Genomic DNA, 18607 nt, shown 5'->3' on the forward strand with positions numbered 1-18607 from the left:
TGCCTTCCTGTAAGTGTGAAGTGCCCCTCTAATTGGAATTCAGAAGAATCCACTATTGTGATGAAACATTGTGATATTACAGGGGAGGAGCTATGAATGACTTCAAGTTATAGTAAGCATTCAGAAAGTTTAAGTAGCAACAGTTTGGGCAGTTATTGTCAGAAACATCTGCTGCAGTAGTGTGGCCAGTTACAGGAATTAGCAGAGCACCAAGTAAGTAAAGTCAGAAAACTTTTGTTCATAATATTTCAAATGAAATTCCAATTACACTAAATGTCTGGTAAAATGACTGTCACAATTGATACTCTAACAATTGCACTGACCTTTGCATAGTAACTAGTAAGTGCTATTTGTTGGGGTAGTTTGAAGTGACTCTAGCAACAACAGACATTTGGATAATAGATCTATGCACAGTTTTATCTCTGAGTGCCACTCTAACTGTAGCAATCTTACCTACATTGCAATGTAAGTGCTAACAAGTTGGGGCATCACTTGAAGTCTAACGTCAAAAAGTGCAGGATGAATGTCTGAAAGTTGCCCAATCCTTGAAAATGTTTAGTTTCACATCTTGAAAACATCTGCTACAACTGTAGCATTTAATCCACACAAAAGGGTTAAGATGTTTATGGAAAGTTGGTGTATGATTTAGATCAGAGTAACAATGCTTGGTGAACTTATTTGTCAGTACTTACTTCTTTGAATAGCCATGGAGACCATCCCAAAGTGGAACATTAATTATTTCATACAAAGAGTAAGTGCTTCTCTTTGGGGTAATCTAAATGGTATGCTTGTCCCATTATCTTAAAGCTCACAGAAATTAATTCATATGGAGCGAAGACTGGATAATTTAGCTAGTTTACATTGAAACTGTCTCCTCGCGATATTTGATTCAGTGAAACGACATTATGAGGAAAGATATCTGTCTATAGAATCAAGCATATTAGAATCTAGCAGTTACTTTATGTCTAGGTACAAAGCAGTCTTTCCTATTGCTAGAATGGTGAAGATGCTTCAGTTCCAGTGGCACAATGGGATTGTAAATGGGGAGGATATGTTAATACCTTCTATGTATAGACATATCTCAGAATATTTCAAATTAAAACATTTAATACAGTGTTCTGGAATTAGCATTGTAGAATCGGTTCTAGAATGAACTTCAGTTTTACTCAACCTGATAGTACCAGGTGTGTGAAACCCTGAGGAAATGTAATCTTAATATTTCACATGGAACTTGAAGGTTCCACTATCAGAGAAAGTGTTTGATCAAACCAATGTCACACTTGATACTTTAACAATAGTGCTGACCTTTGAGTAGTATTTGGTAAGTGCTATTTGTTGGGGTAGTTTTAAGTGACTCAAGCAACCAAAGATTTATCTTATGTTTCTTTATGGATTAGTGCAAATATGTGTATGAGTGCCTTCCTGTCAGTGTGAAGTGCCCCTCTAATTGGAATTCAGAAGAATCCACTATTGTGATTTCACGTTGTGATATTACAGGGGAGGAGCTGTGAATGACTTCAATTCATAGTAAGCTTTCAGAAAGTTTAAGTAGCAACAGTTTGGGCAGTTATTGTCAGAAACATCTGCTTCAGTAGTGTGGCCAGTTACAGGAATTAGCAGAGCACCAAGTAAGTAAAGTCAGAAAACTTTTGTTCATAATATTTGAAATGAAATTCCAATTACACTAAATGTCTGGTAAAATGACTGTCACAATTGATACTCTAACAATTGCACTGACCTTGGCATAGTAACTAGTAAGTGCTATTTGTTGGGGTAGTTTGAAGTGACTCTAGCAACAACAGACATTTGGATAATAGATCTATGCACAGTTTTATTTCTGAGTGACACTCTAACTGTAGCAATCTTACCTACATTGCAATGTAAGTGCTAACAAGTTGGGGCGTCACTTGAAGTCTAACGTCAAAAAGTGTAGGATGAATGTCTGAAAGTTGCCCAATCCTTGAAAATGTTTAGTTTCACATCTTGAAAAAATCTGCTACAACTGTAGCATTTAATCCACACAAAAGGGTTAAGATGTTTATGGAAAGTTGGTGTATGATTTAGATCAGAGTAACAATGCTTGGTGAACTTATTTGTCAGTACTTACTTCTTTGAATAGCCATGGAGACCATCCCAAAGTGGAACATTAATTATTTCATACAAAGAGTAAGTGCTTCTCTTTGGGGTAGTCTAAATGGTATGCTTGTCCCATTATCTTAAAGCTCACAGAAATTAATTCATATTGAGCGAAGACTGGAGAATTTAGCTAGTTTACATTGAAACTGTCTCCTCACGATATTTGATTCAGTGAAACGACATTATGAGGAAAGATATCTGTCTATAGAATCAAGCATATTAGAATCTAGCAGTTACATTATGTCTAGGTACAAAGCAGTCTTTCCTATTGCTAGAATGGTGAAGATGCTTCAGTTCCAGTGGCACAATGGGATTGTAAATGGGGAGGATATGTTAATACCTTCTATGTATACACATATCTCAGAATATTTCAAATTAAAACAGTTAATACTGTGTTTTGGAATTATCATTGAAGAATCGGTTCTAGAATGAACTCCAGTTTTACTCAACCTGATAGTACCAGGTGTGTGAAACCCTGAGGAAATGTAATCTTAATATTTCACATGGAACTTGAAGGTTCCACTATCAGAGAAAGTGTTTGATCAAACCTATGTCACACTTGATACTTTAACAATAGTGCTGACCTTTGAGTAGTATTTGGTATGTGCTATTTGTTGGGGTAGTTTTAAGTGACTCAAGCAACCAAAGATTTATCTTATGTTTCTTTATGGATTAGTGCAAATATGTGTGTGAGTGCCTTCCTGTAAGTGTGAAGTGCCCCTCTAATTGGAATTCAGAAGAATCCACTATTGTGATGAAACATTGTGATATTACAGGGGAGGAGCTATGAATGACTTCAAGTTATAGTAAGCATTCAGAAAGTTTAAGTAGCAACAGTTTGGGCAGTTATTGTCAGAAACATCTGCTGCAGTAGTGTGGCCAGTTACAGGAATTAGCAGAGCACCAAGTAAGTAAAGTCAGAAAACTTTTGTTCATAATATTTCAAATGAAATTCCAATTACACTAAATGTCTGGTAAAATGACTGTCACAATTGATACTCTAACAATTGCACTGACCTTTGCATAGTAACTAGTAAGTGCTATTTGTTGGGGTAGTTTGAAGTGACTCTAGCAACAACAGACATTTGGATAATAGATCTATGCACAGTTTTATCTCTGAGTGCCACTCTAACTGTAGCAATCTTACCTACATTGCAATGTAAGTGCTAACAAGTTGGGGCATCACTTGAAGTCTAACGTCAAAAAGTGCAGGATGAATGTCTGAAAGTTGCCCAATCCTTGAAAATGTTTAGTTTCACATCTTGAAAACATCTGCTACAACTGTAGCATTTAATCCACACAAAAGGGTTAAGATGTTTATGGAAAGTTGGTGTATGATTTAGATCAGAGTAACAATGCTTGGTGAACTTATTTGTCAGTACTTACTTCTTTGAATAGCCATGGAGACCATCCCAAAGTGGAACATTAATTATTTCATACAAAGAGTAAGTGCTTCTCTTTGGGGTAGTCTAAATGGTATGCTTGTCCCATTATCTTAAAGCTCACAGAAATTAATTCATATTGAGCGAAGACTGGAGAATTTAGCTAGTTTACATTGAAACTGTCTCCTCACGATATTTGATTCAGTGAAACGACATTATGAGGAAAGATATCTGTCTATAGAATCAAGCATATTAGAATCTAGCAGTTACATTATGTCTAGGTACAAAGCAGTCTTTCCTATTGCTAGAATGGTGAAGATGCTTCAGTTCCAGTGGCACAATGGGATTGTAAATGGGGAGGATATGTTAATACCTTCTATGTATACACATATCTCAGAATATTTCAAATTAAAACAGTTAATACTGTGTTTTGGAATTATCATTGAAGAATTGGTTCTAGAATGAACTCCAGTTTTACTCAACCTGATAGTACCAGGTGTGTGAAACCCTGAGGAAATGTAATCTTAATATTTCACATGGAACTTGAAGGTTCCACTTTTAGAGAAAGTGTTTGATCAAACCAATGTCACACTTGATACTTTAACAATAGTGCTGACCTTTGAGTAGTATTTGGTAAGTGCTATTTGTTGGGGTAGTTTTAAGTGACTCAAGCAACCAAAGATTTATCTTATGTTTCTTTATGGATTAGTGCAAATATGTGTGTGAGTGCCTTCCTGTAAGTGTGAAGTGCCCCTCTAATTGGAATTCAGAAGAATCCACTATTGTGATGAAACATTGTGATATTACAAGGGAGGAGCTATGAATGACTTCAAGTTATAGTAAGCGTTCAGAAAGTTTAAGTAGCAACAGTTTTGGCAATTATTGTCAGAAACATCTGCTGCAGTAGTGTGGCCAGTTACAGGAATTAGCAGAGCACCAAGTAAGTAAAGTCAGAAAACTTTTGTTCATAATATTTCAAATGAAATTCCAATTACACTAAATGTCTGGTAAAATGACTGTCACAATTGATACTCTAACAATTGCACTGCCCTTTGCATAGTAACTAGTAAGTGCTATTTGTTGGGGTAGTTTGAAGTGACTCTAGCAACAACAGACATTTGGATAATAGATCTATGCACAGTTTTATCTCTGAGTGCCACTCTAACTGTAGCAATCTTACCTACATTGCAATGTAACCCATAATTTCATTTACAATGACTGCTTTCGAGGTTAATGATCTAATATTAAGTAGACCGAGCTTTAGGTCTGAGGTGGTGCTGTTATCGTTTGAATGCGAGAATTTAACACTAATTAAATTATTAAAATGAGCTGATTTTGATGTTCTATGATTGGGTTTAATTCGGAGCACAGACAGTCTCAGTACTGTAAAACCTGGGTGAGGCCTCAAAGCAGCTCGCAGACGGTCGGTTTAGCCTGTTTGTCCGCGGCCTGGTCCCGACTCTGGATTTTCAGCAGCCTTTTGCACTACTCTGCCGACTAACTAGCAGACTATTAGCTATGCTGCACGAAAGTAGGGTAGCACCCTCCCGCGTGGGGTTGACGCCATCCCTACCTAAAAAAACAGGCTTGCCCTTAAACACCACTTGGACATCCAGCGATTTAGCGACGTGAGTCGGCTGTAAGACTCTGCGCTGTGCCTCATTGGGATGGGGCCAGAGCAAATTATGACATCGGACATTGTCTGGGCCAGTTTAACCACCTGTAATGTTATCCTTAGTAGCTTCTGACTGCCGCTGACAAATATCGTTGGCCCCTACATGAATGACTATCCTCGAATATCTCCAGTTTGCTAGCCACTTAAGGTTGCCTAATCTAAAACTGTCTGGGAGTCGGTTCAACTTTTCAAATTCGTTAAGCAAGTGGTTGTTTTGTTTGTTTGTTTTTGTATTTTTTTTTTTTTTGGGCGGGGGGGTTGCTCCCAATCTCCATGCTTTCAGGAATGGTAAAGCACACTCTTGTAATAAACACACGCTCTCACACTTCTAACATTGATTGTTGAAATGGTGAGAGCCATAAGCAGTGGAGGTTTTAATACAGGCAATTCATTTAAAAGACCAGGAGAAACTGCATTTGTAAAACCTTTTTGTTGGCAAAGGATTCTGGGCAATCTCTGTAGCGATGGTTCGATTCTCCACAGATTAAATGTTCTGCCATTGGGACGCAGGAACTGGTCCTTAACAGATTCAATTATAGTCCAAAAATCCTTTAGCAGGGAAGCAGAGCAGAAGCTACATCCTTTGTTTATTAAAAAGAGCCTACCGTCCAAGTCTCGCACACAAACAACCAGGGATCAGTACAAGCTTCTCTCAAGTGTTGTGGATCAGGGTCACAAGGACCAAGATCTCGGGACACAAGTTGGTTGCTGCCTTAGCCAAAAGATAGAGGAGCATGGGACCTCGCATGCCAACATTCGGGGGAGTGAGCCAGGGTCACACGCGGGGGGTCCAGACCACTATGGTCTCCGGCTCCCATTGATCCACCGACATGAAAAGCACTACAGAAGGAGCAGTAGGCACAGGGGTGAATCTCTGCTGAGCCATGAAACGGCAGCACTCTGACTTCTGGGGAGCGAGGTGGTGCCAGCTTGATAGTAGCTCACCTTGGTCCTGCACAAAGACTGTTTAACTGACTTTTTATTCTAAACTGGTTTTATTGGTTGAATATGTTTTAAATGTATTTATTGTTGTATTTATTAAACAGTGTATTGGTGTTTAAATTGCATTTACATTTTTTAACAAAATGGACTTTTACACACATGTTTTTAACTCCTGCTTTTATTGTTTTTGTGAATGTAAGTGTATTGACTTTATGTGGGTTTTTTGTTTTTAAGGGGGGGGGGTGGAGACTAGAGAGAATTGTTTAGAAAAGGCAATGAAATAAAATTGTAACTATTTAAAAAAAATCTGGTTATTGCTTCTCAGTCATTTGGCTAAGATCAAGTGTAGTTAAAAAAAAAATGCATCCGGAGTACGAGGGCTTCACCTGGTTCAGTGGTGACTGTGGCTGAGCCTCCCCGATTTTACTAGAGACTGCCCACCGACTGCTTTGGTGCTGACCCTCCTTTTGCTTTTCTGATCACCTCATTCTGTCCTACACCCTCTGTCTCCACCGGTGTGACTGTAGGGGGAGAGCTGTGTAGACTGAACTGCTCCCCGTTACATTTAAGAAGTAGTTAAGAGCTATAGGGAGCAGTACAGTTGTTTCATGAGCACAGTGGTGGGAAATGGTAAAACAATAGGACATATGTGTTTTTTTGGGGGTTTTTTTAAAGATAGGAAATTATCTTAAATTAACTAAAGTAATGGAACAATTTTAAGAAGCAGGGAACCAGAGATGAAAGAAGGTGAAAAATGCACATGCTACTTTTTTTTTATTATTATTTATTTAAATAAAATTTTATCTTTGGGGAGGGATAACCAAGAACAAAAGGGAGGGAGGAAACAATCTAATCTAATGTGTTTATGAATAATTTTAGAATGACTTGAAATGATGGGGTAAGTTTGAAGCTTTTTAAACATACAAGCATACAAAAAATAAGTGTTAATTTAAACAATTTAAATGCAATTCTTTTACATAATAGCACATTTAGTAGCATAGCAGTGTAGCACCCTTGTAAAAAAAAAAAATATTTAAACGGATGGTAATCTACACCTTCATGTTGTGTGCAAGAAACAAGTCTTGAAGGGTATTTTCTAGATAGTTAGTTATTCTATCTAGCTCAGTTTGGTCTGATTTAGATTAGGCTAAATTCAATAGGTCTAAAAGGCTTTATAGGAATTATAGGTGTGGGAACAGTAACAACTGTGAGGGGTGCAAGTGATAAACAACCCACAAAGGATCAGTGTACATTAATGAAACACACATTTCCAAAATATCAGATAAACATTCACCGACACACATTGTTATGTAAGGATTAGGGGAAGAGTAGAACATGGACTAAAGAAAAGAAATAATAAAACATTACACTGCGCTATTTAAAGAGAATCTAACCTGACTAGAGATACAAACCAACAGCTACACTGGGATAGATTAATAACTACAGGGGGTGGTACCCACCATCTAACCTGGTGTGTGTTCAGACAATCATGTAACTACATGTTCACAATGTAGGTCCGCACACATCTCCCATCTCCTAGGAAGAGGGAACAGGGTAGAAAACAGAATTAGCAGGTTAAAGCAAAAGTAGCCTGCCATTCCAAGGAATCAACGTAATTCACATAGAGTAAAAGGAGCAGGGTAACTCACAGTAGCAGTCCTTTTGAGTCCTTGACCAACTTGTCCTTGACCAGCTATCTTGTCAAGATAGGTCACAGTAACCTGAGCAAATTCACATTCACCCTCACTTTTTGGCTAAATTAGGAGTTAAGGTAGCCTGCTGAAGACTAGTTTCTATAGTCTTCTATAGTCTATAGTTCTATAGTCTCTCTACTAGTTTCTGAAGTTTCTATAGTCTTTACATGAATGGGCCAATCCAAGATGTGGATCACAAGATCATCCGGGTAAGCAGAACAATTAGGAATATCAGACAAAACCATGTTTACCAGCCTTTGAAAGGTTGCAGGGGCATTTTTGTTAAACTGAATGGTATAACCGTGCACTGTACAAAAGCATCAGGAGTTACAAATGCTGAAATATCTGATGCCTGAGAACTTAAAGGCGCTGGCCAGTATCCTTTTAATAAATCAAGCTTACTAACAAACTGAGCAGAACCTACACTGTCAACATGGGCATCAATTCTAGGCAGAGGATAGGAGTCTGAAAATTACAGAATTCACACGTCTATAATCATAATATAATATACACAAAACAAGGGTCCCATCAGGCTTTGGTACAAGTATGCAGCTCCAAAGGCTGCTGGGGAGACTTTGCATCCCCATTTCCCATCAAATAATCAACCTCTCTTTGCAGCATTGAAACAATATGCATGTTTAAGTGGGGTTGTTGTAGTAAACTTCAATGCTTTAGAACATTTGACTGGGGAGGGACATAATGGAAAATGGAAGGAAACGTTTGTATTAGTCAACATCTGCCCTCTGATGGTCTGATAAGTGTCCTAAAATTCTAGACAGGCCCTACAACATCTCAGAATTTGAGAGTTACAAGATACTTGTAAAGGTGCATGTTACTGTCCTGTCTGCAATAACAATACTACTGTCAGGACTAGCAGTGTGGTAAGCCTTTAACCACATTTAACACTAATGTTGACATGATGAACTCTTGCTTTTACAATCAGGGTGTAAATGACAAAATCGGTGTCACCAAGTTTGTCTTTAACAATGTAAAAATGTAGAGTGAGGGCAACACGAGTCACAACACAACATGCATTTAATTAATTAAAACTGCACCAGGTTCTGAGAATTTAGCAGCGTACTCAGTGAAATAAAGCTCATACATCATCATTAAGCACTAGTTCAAGCTAATTAATTTAACATGAACCCACTCCCTTGCTTTCCCTTGTTTCTTGACTAGCACAGCTGCTTGTAGCTAGAGCACCATAAACAATTTAACCAGCATGTGCAGGCTGGTATGAACAATGGATAAAATACTGTATATAACATCAACATTTTCTAGAAATGTGGTTGACCTCTAATATGAGTTAATATTAATTAGAAAATGAACATAGAACAACTTTAAATGAAAGCATCACCCCCTAAATTAAGAGTGAGAGTAACACCAGTCACAACATGACCTCTTCCTTCAACATGCATTTAATGATTAAGGAGGAAGAGTCAGTTAAAAATTGTGCAAAACAGTGTTTCACAACATTTTGTAGGTTGAACAACGGAAATGGTCATTTGTTGAATTTGCAGCATTAAGAGGTCACATTTACTGAAATCAAAAGCTAGTTCAATCAAAAACTTCAATCATAACTTTTTTTTGAGTGTTTTAGCTTAAATCTTTTGCAGTATGTCAGAATAGCCATGAAAGAAAGTGTTCAGTTAGAAACTATATACTTTGCAGAGGTAATTTTACATCTTCTGGGACCGTAAAGGGGGCCTACCAGATCTCTCCCCATGGTTCCGTCCCAAAACATGACTCCTTGCTGACATCGCAGCCTTATTGGGACATGGTGGCCATCCATCTGGACCATCTGGGGTTGCACGGCACTCTTCAGTAAACAAGACTTTTAAGATTCATGTTTGTCTGGGCCCACTGCAACCATTTATGCTTGTGAGCACTGGTTAGGGGTAACCAAATAGTAGATTTATGCTATTACTGCAAGGCTCTGGAGGTTTCTCCTTGTTGTTTGCTTTTGGTTCTGCAATGCATGCTCTGTTGTGAAAGGCATTTGAATTTTTCCAGGTACCAGATAAGATTACAAAGCTGGTCAAAGCTTATTTTGAGAATATTATGTCATGTCCTGTCAACAGCTGGACAGCATTTCACTGCTAGCATTTATAGTGGTGATAGAGGTGATTTATTAGGGCATCTAAGTGGGTTGTAGGTTGGGAGAGGTTGCACAATGGCACCCGGATCCCTCCAATTAGTGCGTACATGGATGATATGACAACGTTTACAACCACCCTCCCATGTACCCGGCAAAGCTGATGGTTAAACCCAGTAAGTCTAGAAGTGTGAAAGCAAAACGTAGGATGTACTGTGTCATTAAAATAGAGCTTTAAATATATTAGTTTAAATGTGATTTAATGTTTGTTGTTCAGTTGCAAATTATGTGGGAGGCTATAATTAACAAAAATATTGATCAAAAGTCCCTGATCAAAAATTAAACCCTGCATAAAAGACGTCTTAATTTAAGCTCCAACCCTAATTGAGCCTGCAATCATTGCAACTCTGACAAAAAAAGAGAGCAAAAAACAAACAGGACTGCCAATGCAAATAGATCAATTTAGCACTGACTGAGTGATTTCCCAAGCCTAAAAGTATTTGTGAGGATGGCTACTGTTGCCCACGGGTCCTGCATGATCTGCAAAATAATAGGCAGGCAAAATTAAATGTGAAATGCTGTGGCCACACAGCTGACTCCTTTTTAATATAATGCATGCATATAATGAAGCATTAAGACCTCCACTGAAATAACTCATAAGAAATATATTAGCATTTTGCTCTCTTAAGTAGGCCAAAATGAGAGCAGTTTATTAGTTAGGTTTGCCAAGGCTACATAATAAAATATAATTAAATTGTCAATTGGGCAGTACAAACAATCCCAGAGCGTGGGCGAATACAGTGTCATCAAACCAACAGAGGGCAAATCGGTCTAGGTCTTAATTTAGAATATATTTACTTCTCAAGATGTTTTGAGACGTAGTATCACTGTTAACTATGAAAACGTGTTATTACCGTCCAGGCACAGTCAAGTTGACAGTTTCAATCAAAATGAAAAATTTTAGGTGTCCAATGATTTGCTGAAATCCACATCCAGTAAAATCAAGACGTGTCTACGTGTTGTTAACAGTGGTGATGATAGGAACCAGACATGCACCTCTAAAAGCTGCCTTATGGAAAGTTATTCCATTAAATGTTTAGATATACACTGATCAGCCATAACATTAAAACTACCTCCTTGTTTCTACCCTAATTGTATATTATATCCACTCCACCTACCATACAGGAGCACTTTGTAGTTCTTTAATGACTGTATACTTTCACAGCCTCTTTTTACCCAAAGGAGTCAGGATCAATGGTCAGGACCCCACAGGACCAGTCCAGCAGTGACGCTGAGGTGTTTAAAAACTCCAGCAGCACTGCTGTGTTCCTATATGGTAAGCGGAGCCAATATAATGGACAGAGAGTGTAAAAACATGGATGTGGCTTTAATGTTATGGTTGATTTGCTGTATCTGTATCTGTGCTGACAGATTTCTGAGACTTTGTTTTATGATGAAGTTGTATGCATTGTAATCCATATATTTTTATCAATTCATGGTGTGGTGTATTTTTAACTGTTGGTAAGCATTAAAGACATGGTTGCAATGTGTGATTTGTATTTTAATGGCTAACTTCTGCAAGTGTGTACACTGTTTAAAGACTTTCAGTGGACATGCATATGATTACGTTTGTTTAATGCAAGTCATTTTTGGAGTATTTCTATTGGTCCATTCATCATGAAATGGTGATGCAATATTAAAAAATACCTACCTGATTCGAATTGAACCAAAAGGAAAAAAACATTTTTGCATGACAGTGGCTTAGTTTTTCGTTCCTGATGTGATGCTGCTTCTCTGTGTGTTTTGTATGGGTTTGTTTATACTCCATGTATTGAACTGTTTCTTTTGCAGCATAAGTAAAAATATACATATGTATGTATGTATGTATGTATGGGTCATTTTATTTTAATCTTTTAATAAAGATGTCACAGCTCTTAAGATCGGTGTGGCTTCCTCAGGGCCATGTCTGGGCCAGAAACCTAGGTGGGTAACTCCAGCTATAACGAACATATATGACATCCATGAGCCAAATCTGGGTCACCTTCAAAATATACTTCTACTCACTTCACAATATATGGGCTACAATCTCTAGCCGTACTCATTTTACATTGTACATCCATTAGTTCTTCTTGTTTTACAGTACATGGGCCAGATCTAGGCCCCAGGCCCCAGACTTTACAATAATAATAATAATAATAATAATAATAATAATAAAAACACTTGAACACTTTACCACAGTGGTTGTGATGGCTTTGCAACAATACTGCACGTAGCAAATTGAAATGCAAATAAATGAATAAATAACATGCAGACAAAATTGGCAATTGACAAAACAATGATAACCGAGTACAGTAAGACCCTGAAATTATTCATGTTCAATACGTACATGTTGTATTCGCATTGTAATACATTTACATTCAATGATCTATGCCTTTAAATGCACAAATATAGCACGTCTCACTCCACAATCTTGTGGCATTGAAAGGCAGGTAGTGACCGTGCTTGTTCTGTTGACTGTAATACAATACTCCAAACCAGTAGTTGGCGACAAAGCGCCAAGCAGGTACAGCAAACCGACAGGAACGCTCCTGCCGTTTCCTCCTGTGGACACCATGTGTTTCGGTGGGAGGCCGAGCAGAAAGTGTTATCAACACTAATAGATTTGAATATAGACGCGTTTTCCGTTTTCTTTTGACAGCATGGGCAAACTAAACGTCGTTGTGCTGAGATACCTCTCTCGGGAAGACTTCAGAGTTCTAACGGCGGTGAGTGTCAGTAAGACATAGGTAGCTACTCGAAGGCTGAACCGGTCATTTCATGTATTCATGTATAACTGCATAACGTAAAGGACCCATAGCCTTTTCTTGAAAATAATCCTTATACGCTTTAATGCAGGTGGAAATGGGCATGAAGAACCACGAAATCGTGCCAATGAGCCTCATCTCTTCAATTGCGTCTCTCAGACACGGAGGGTGCAACAAAGTGCTGAGGGAGCTGGTCAAACACAAGCTGTTAGCCTACGAACGAAGCAAAAGTAAGACTTTAGTCTGTTTTGGTTTGGAATCAGCCATACCTTAATTTCCTTTTTGGTGAATTACGTTTAAGTACATGTCAATGATTATTATTGTATTTTTTTTTATTTTTTTTTTTTTTTTTTATAAAGCTGTGCAGGGGTACCGCTTAAATTACGGCGGCTATGATTATCTGGCTTTGAAGACCTTGTCGTCCAGAGACGTCGTTTTGTCTGTTGGCAACCAAATGGGAGTCGGCAAAGAGTCAGGTAGCCAATAAATCCACCATATGTCTGGTCATTTCTTTGTCATTGTGTTTAGTAGATTAGAAAAAATAGAAAATCATTACAAGCGGAACAAGACAATCTGAAGCAGGTGCATATGAGCCTAAGGTCACCACGGTCAGTGCATTAATAGGGTAGATAAAGCCTTCCAGCTTTGATCTATGGACTGGTGGAGCTTCAGCTAGTACCTTTTGGTTGGATTAAAGTGGAGTGGGGTGGTTTTGCTCTTGATCTGTAATCATCCTTGTGGCTAAGGAATGTGAAATTGGCTAAGACAAGTGGCTGCATACATTTGTGTATATACACTGATCAGCCACAACACCAGCTGCCTAATAATGTATAGGTTTCCCTTGTGCTGTTAAAACAGGTCTGACCTGGCAAAGCATGGGTTCCGCAAGACCTCTGAAGGTGTCCTGTGGTATCTGGCTCCAAGATTTTAGCTGCAGATCTTTAAGTGCTGTAAGTTGTGAGGTGGATCAGAATGCCTTACAATTAGCCTTTTAGCTTGCCTATTTGTCGACCTCCAGCACATCAACTTCAAGAACTGACTGTTCACGTGCTGGCTGTGTGCTATACAGAGCCTTCAAGAAGAGATGTAATGTCATCGGAAATGGAACTTAAACATGATTTTTGATGCCGTCTGTGTTTCCATGACAGATATTTACATAGTTGCGAATGCTGAAGGGGAACAGTTTGCTCTGAAACTCCACCGGCTTGGAAGAACATCTTTCAGGAACCTAAAGAATAAGCGAGACTACCACAAACACAGGCACAAAGTGTCCTGGCTTTACCTGTCACGGCTCTCCGCCATGAAGGAATACGCATACATGAAGGTAACCTCACTTTAAAGCAGTGTGTGTAGAGAAGTACACTGACTAAAACTATAATGTGATAACTTAAGGAAAGTGATCAGTGTCATATAAAACAAAATTGTTTGTAAAAAATGTGAATTGACTCATTTCAGGTCAGTTTTTTCTGTTACATGTGTTAATAGGGTACATCAATTCCCCCCCCCCCCCCCCCCCCCCTCTTTCTCCAGGCATTGTATGACCGGGGATTCCCTGTGCCAAAGCCAGTGGACTACAACAGACATGCAGTTCTTATGGAGCTCATAAATGGATATCCTCTGTGGGTTCACTATACTCTGTATTTATTTTTGTGTAAAAAAAAAAAAAAAACTATTACATTAGTAGTGTAAAAAGATGGACTTCTTGGCAAAGCTTTCAAATAGATCCACAGTTCCTAAATTAAATTTATCCTTTGACTTGGCCACTGTAGAATGTTGTTGTTTAACCACTCATGTAGCTTTCTTGCTTGGGATCAGTGGCCTGCAGAAAGAGTTTTTTTAGTAGACTTTTTAGCAGGCTTTTTTGCAGTGTTTCTCTGAATTTTACAGAATAATTGTTTGGGGGAAAGTCCCCAATTTAAACTTAATTTACAAATATAAGAAGAACCTAATAAAGAAAATGTTTATAATGTTTAAAGTAGATTACTTAAATATGCTGTTTTATGTTTTACAGGTGTCAGGTACGACAGATTGAAGACCCTGCTTCATTGTACAGTGAAATCATGGAGCTGATTGTTAAACTGGCCAATCATGGTCTGATCCATGGCGACTTTAATGAGTTCAACCTGATGCTTGATGACCGTGATCACATCACAATGATAGACTTCCCACAGATGGTGTCCACTTCTCATCCAAATGCAGAATGGTAACTTATTAGTAGTGTCAGCTTGTTCTACCTAGTTGTAATACCTTTTGTGCAAATTGTTAATGTGAAAAATTTAAATAATAATATGCGGCTAGCTTATTCTTTTTAAAATAATGCAAGGCTGTATTTATTTGCATGTGAACAGAATCTTCTCATATTTTCTCCAGGTACTTTGACAGAGATGTCAAGTGTGTAAGGGATTTCTTCATCAAACGTTTTAACTATGAAAGTGAATTGTATCCAACATTTAAGGATATAAGGTATGCAGATTTATTGTTTATTTAAGAAAATGCTCTTGTAGTTGACCGGTTAAGTGCTTGTCTATTTAAACCTTCCTCTTTGATGCTAGAGTAATATTTTCTTTTTTTTACACAGAAAGGCTTGCTCTCTTGATGTTGAAATCTCAGCCAGTGGTTACACAAAAGAGCTGCAGCAGGACGACCAGCTTCTCCACCCATCTGGTCCAGAAGGTGAAGATGGACAGAGTGAAGATGAGGATGCTGATGATCCTGGAGCACAAGAGCTCGCTTCTGAGGAGCCCATTGACATTGAAGAATACAAACATGCTATGCTGGAACTTGAGGGGCTCAAGATTGGTAGAGAGACTCTGTCAGGGGAAACAGATGCAGAGGAGCATGAGGAAACTAGCTCTGAACATGACGTCTGCGCTGGGAATGTTGTTAATGAGGTCACAGGCAGTCCCAAACACTTTGAGAGTAATGAGGAGCCTGAAGATGAGGACGAGTGCCCAGATTTAGTTGATCTTTCAGCTTGCAACAAAGAATTTAAGCCTTTCAGGTATGTATAAGCCTATAATTGATTACACTTGAGTCAGTTGAATTTTAGCCATTTTAAGTGAATGGCTGTGCATAATTTGTTAGTCATGTTCAGTAGGGGGGAAAAAAAGCTCAATTACTTGGTAACTAATGCAGTATGACTAATATAATTCATAGTGACTGCTAGGTACAGCCATGATTTAAGCTGTCATGTCAGAGAAAATCATGGATGAATCTGTTTTTTTGTTTGTTTTTTTGTTTTTTTTGGTATTATTTGTTTTGTTCAACTGAAACAAGTATAAGTAGTTAGCAGAAGTTGTTGTGTTCTGTGACCTTCAGATGTATTTTTCTTTCACTAATAATTTTCTGATGCGCTCAAGGTTGGCTGCAAAATTATTAATTGTTTGAATGTTTCCAATTATGCAGAGATGAAGAAAGCCTGCTCCATGTTAATGAACACAGGCGAAGGACAACCAGTGAAACTTCCATCGGAAGTGTTGCTAGCTGCTCCACTATTCCGCCAGTGAGTTTAACAAGTCTTTTCAGAAATGTTGATTGTTTGTTAATTGTTGCTTTATTTCAGTCTATCATCATCGTTATGGCCCGTAACAGAATGTAAGAGATGATGCAAAAACGGATGAGCTCTCCGGTCATGCTTCCTCAGACTCTCGATAGTGGAGAGCATCCCCTAGTGACCAATTTAAAAAAACCCAACAAACTAGCAGCTTCAGATGCAAGAAAGAAATTTAACCACAGAGAATTGTAACATCATTTTATAGGAGTTTTTAGTTCTTGCTGGGAGATGTGAAAAGCTGCAAAAAATATGTATGTAGTTGTGCAATTGTATATTTTTTTTATATTTTGTGTGATCTATGCAGAATGGACAATGTATCAGGGAGCATATCTCCAGAGCATGTTTGTTATTTACTAGAGGTATAAAGAAAGGTAGTTCCACAGTGAATGATACAGCTGCATTGATTTACAAGCCTAGGCTTTTAATCTAAAACAATTCAAAAAGCAATGCACCGGTCACAAATAAATGCACTCACAAATACCTATACCCTTGTTTTAAGAGATCAATTCCCCACACAAACAGTGCAGAATCCTGTTTGTGACGCCAAAATGTTTTAAGATATGGCCCCACACCATCCGCACCTGTGCCTCCTGCCCGTGAATAGTGAGTGGGCTGGATTGGTAGAGCGAATGTGTTAATTCTGCCAGGTATAAATGGAAGCTCATGGATGTTATCTATCTGTGGCATATTATGTGACGTGTTCTCTTGCATGTCTTCTTTTCAGGAGGTGATCAGACAGAAAGTGAGGAGACAACTCACAAAGCAGCAGAAGGCTGCTCAGAGGCGGCGCATACAAAAAGGGGAGGCCAACCTGGTGACCAAGGAGAGAAGAGAGAACCTGAACAACATCAAGGGCAGCTTAGAGGCAGCCCAGTTCTGGGGTTAAAAATATTGTAGGAAATAATGCAGTAAAAGACAGGACTTATGGCCGTTACTTATTGTCCCAGCCATTAAATCTCTTCATGGTGACATTGAGGTGTTGCCTGTACATCCTGTGTATAAAATAAATAACTTTTTTTTTCAAATTTATAATCTTTTGGCTGATGTATTTGGTCAATAACAAAAGTTCATCTCAATACTTTGTTGTATATCCTTTGTTGGCAATGACAGAGGTCAAACATTTTCTGTAAGTCTTCACAAGGTTGGCACATACTGTTGCTGGTATGTTGGCCCATTCCTCCATGCAAATCTCTTCTAGAGCAGTGATGTTTTGGGGCTGTCGGCGGACAACACAGACTTTCAACTCCCTCCAAAGGTTTTCTATGGCATTGAGATCTGGAGACTGGCTAGGCCACTCCAGGACCTTGAAATGCTTCTTGCGAAGCCACTCCTTTGTTGCCCTGGCAGTGTGCTTGGGATCATTGTCATGCTGAAAGACCCAGCCACATTTCATCTTCAATGCCCTTGCTGATGGAAGGAGGTTTGCACTCAAAATCTCACAATACATGGCCCCATTCATTCTTTCATGTACATGGACCAGTCGTCCTAGTCCCTTCGCAGAGAAACAGCCCCAAAGCATGATGTTGCCACCCCCATGCTTCACAGTTGGTATGGTGTTCTTTGGATGCAACTCAGCATTCACTCTCCTCACAGAGTTGTGTTTGTACCAAACAGTTCTACTTTGGTTTCATCTGACCATAAGACATTCTCCCAATACTCTTCCGAAACATCCAAATGCTCTCTAGCAAACTTCAGACGCGCCCGGATATGTACTGTCTTAAGCAGGGGAACACGTCTGGCACTGCAAGATCTGAGTCCCTGGCGGCGTAGTGTGTTACTGATGGTAGCCTTTGTAACGTTGGTCCCAGCTTTCTGCAGGTCATTCACTAGGTGCCCTCGCGTGGTTCTAGGATTTTTGCTCACCGTTCTTGTGATCATTTTGACCCCACGGGCTGAAATCTTGCATGGAGCCCCTGATCGAGGGAGATTAGCAGTGGTCTTGTAGGTCTCTCATTTCCTGATTATTGCTCCCACAGTAGATTTCTTCACACCAAGCTGCTTGCCTGTTGCAGATTCAGTCTTCCCAGCCTGGTGCAGGTCTACAATTTTGTTTTTTTGTGTCCTTCGACAGCGCTTTGGTCTTCACCATAGTGAAATTTGGAGTGTGACTGTTTGAGGTTGTGGGCAGGTGTCTTTTATACTGTTAACGAGTTCAAACAGGTGCCATTAATACAGGTAATGAGTGGAGGACAGACAAGCCTCTTAAAGAAGAAGTTACAGGTCTGTGGCAGCCAGAAATCTTGCTTGTTTGTAGGTGACCAAATACTTATTTTCCACCATTATTTGCAAATAAATTCTTTAAAAATCAGACAATGTGATTTTCTGA

The 18607-nt window shown here is 38.8% G+C and overlaps 1 protein-coding gene across 1 annotated transcript; it reads left to right on the plus strand.

The window, feature by feature from the left end:
* Positions 1-12504: 12504 nt before the first annotated feature.
* On the plus strand, positions 12505-18594 carry riok2 (RIO kinase 2 (yeast)). The gene is made up of 10 exons (XM_072664616.1): positions 12505-12689; positions 12820-12958; positions 13088-13204; positions 13877-14052; positions 14259-14347; positions 14740-14931; positions 15099-15191; positions 15307-15729; positions 16134-16230; positions 17006-18594. Exons 1-10 carry the CDS (start codon positions 12624-12626, stop codon positions 17165-17167), a joined length of 1554 nt encoding a protein of 517 aa, XP_072520717.1. The 5' UTR covers positions 12505-12623; the 3' UTR covers positions 17168-18594.
* Positions 18595-18607: the final 13 nt, after the last annotated feature.

Source organism: Salminus brasiliensis, chromosome 20 (assembly GCF_030463535.1).
Source record: "Salminus brasiliensis chromosome 20, fSalBra1.hap2, whole genome shotgun sequence".
Taxonomy (NCBI): domain Eukaryota; kingdom Metazoa; phylum Chordata; class Actinopteri; order Characiformes; family Bryconidae; genus Salminus; species Salminus brasiliensis.

What these genes read in the sequence shown, in the direction of transcription:
- riok2 (XM_072664616.1), top strand. Translation starts at nt 12,624, where the DNA reads ATGGGCAAACTAAACGTCGTTGTGCTGAGATACCTCTCTCGGGAAGAC. An exon ending in ACTTCAGAGTTCTAACGGCG is followed by an intron (nt 12,690 to 12,819) that starts GTGAGTGTCAGT and finishes GCTTTAATGCAG; the next exon opens with GTGGAAATGGGCATGAAGAA. An exon ending in CCAACATTTAAGGATATAAG is followed by an intron (nt 15,192 to 15,306) that starts GTATGCAGATTT and finishes TTTTTTACACAG; the next exon opens with AAAGGCTTGCTCTCTTGATG.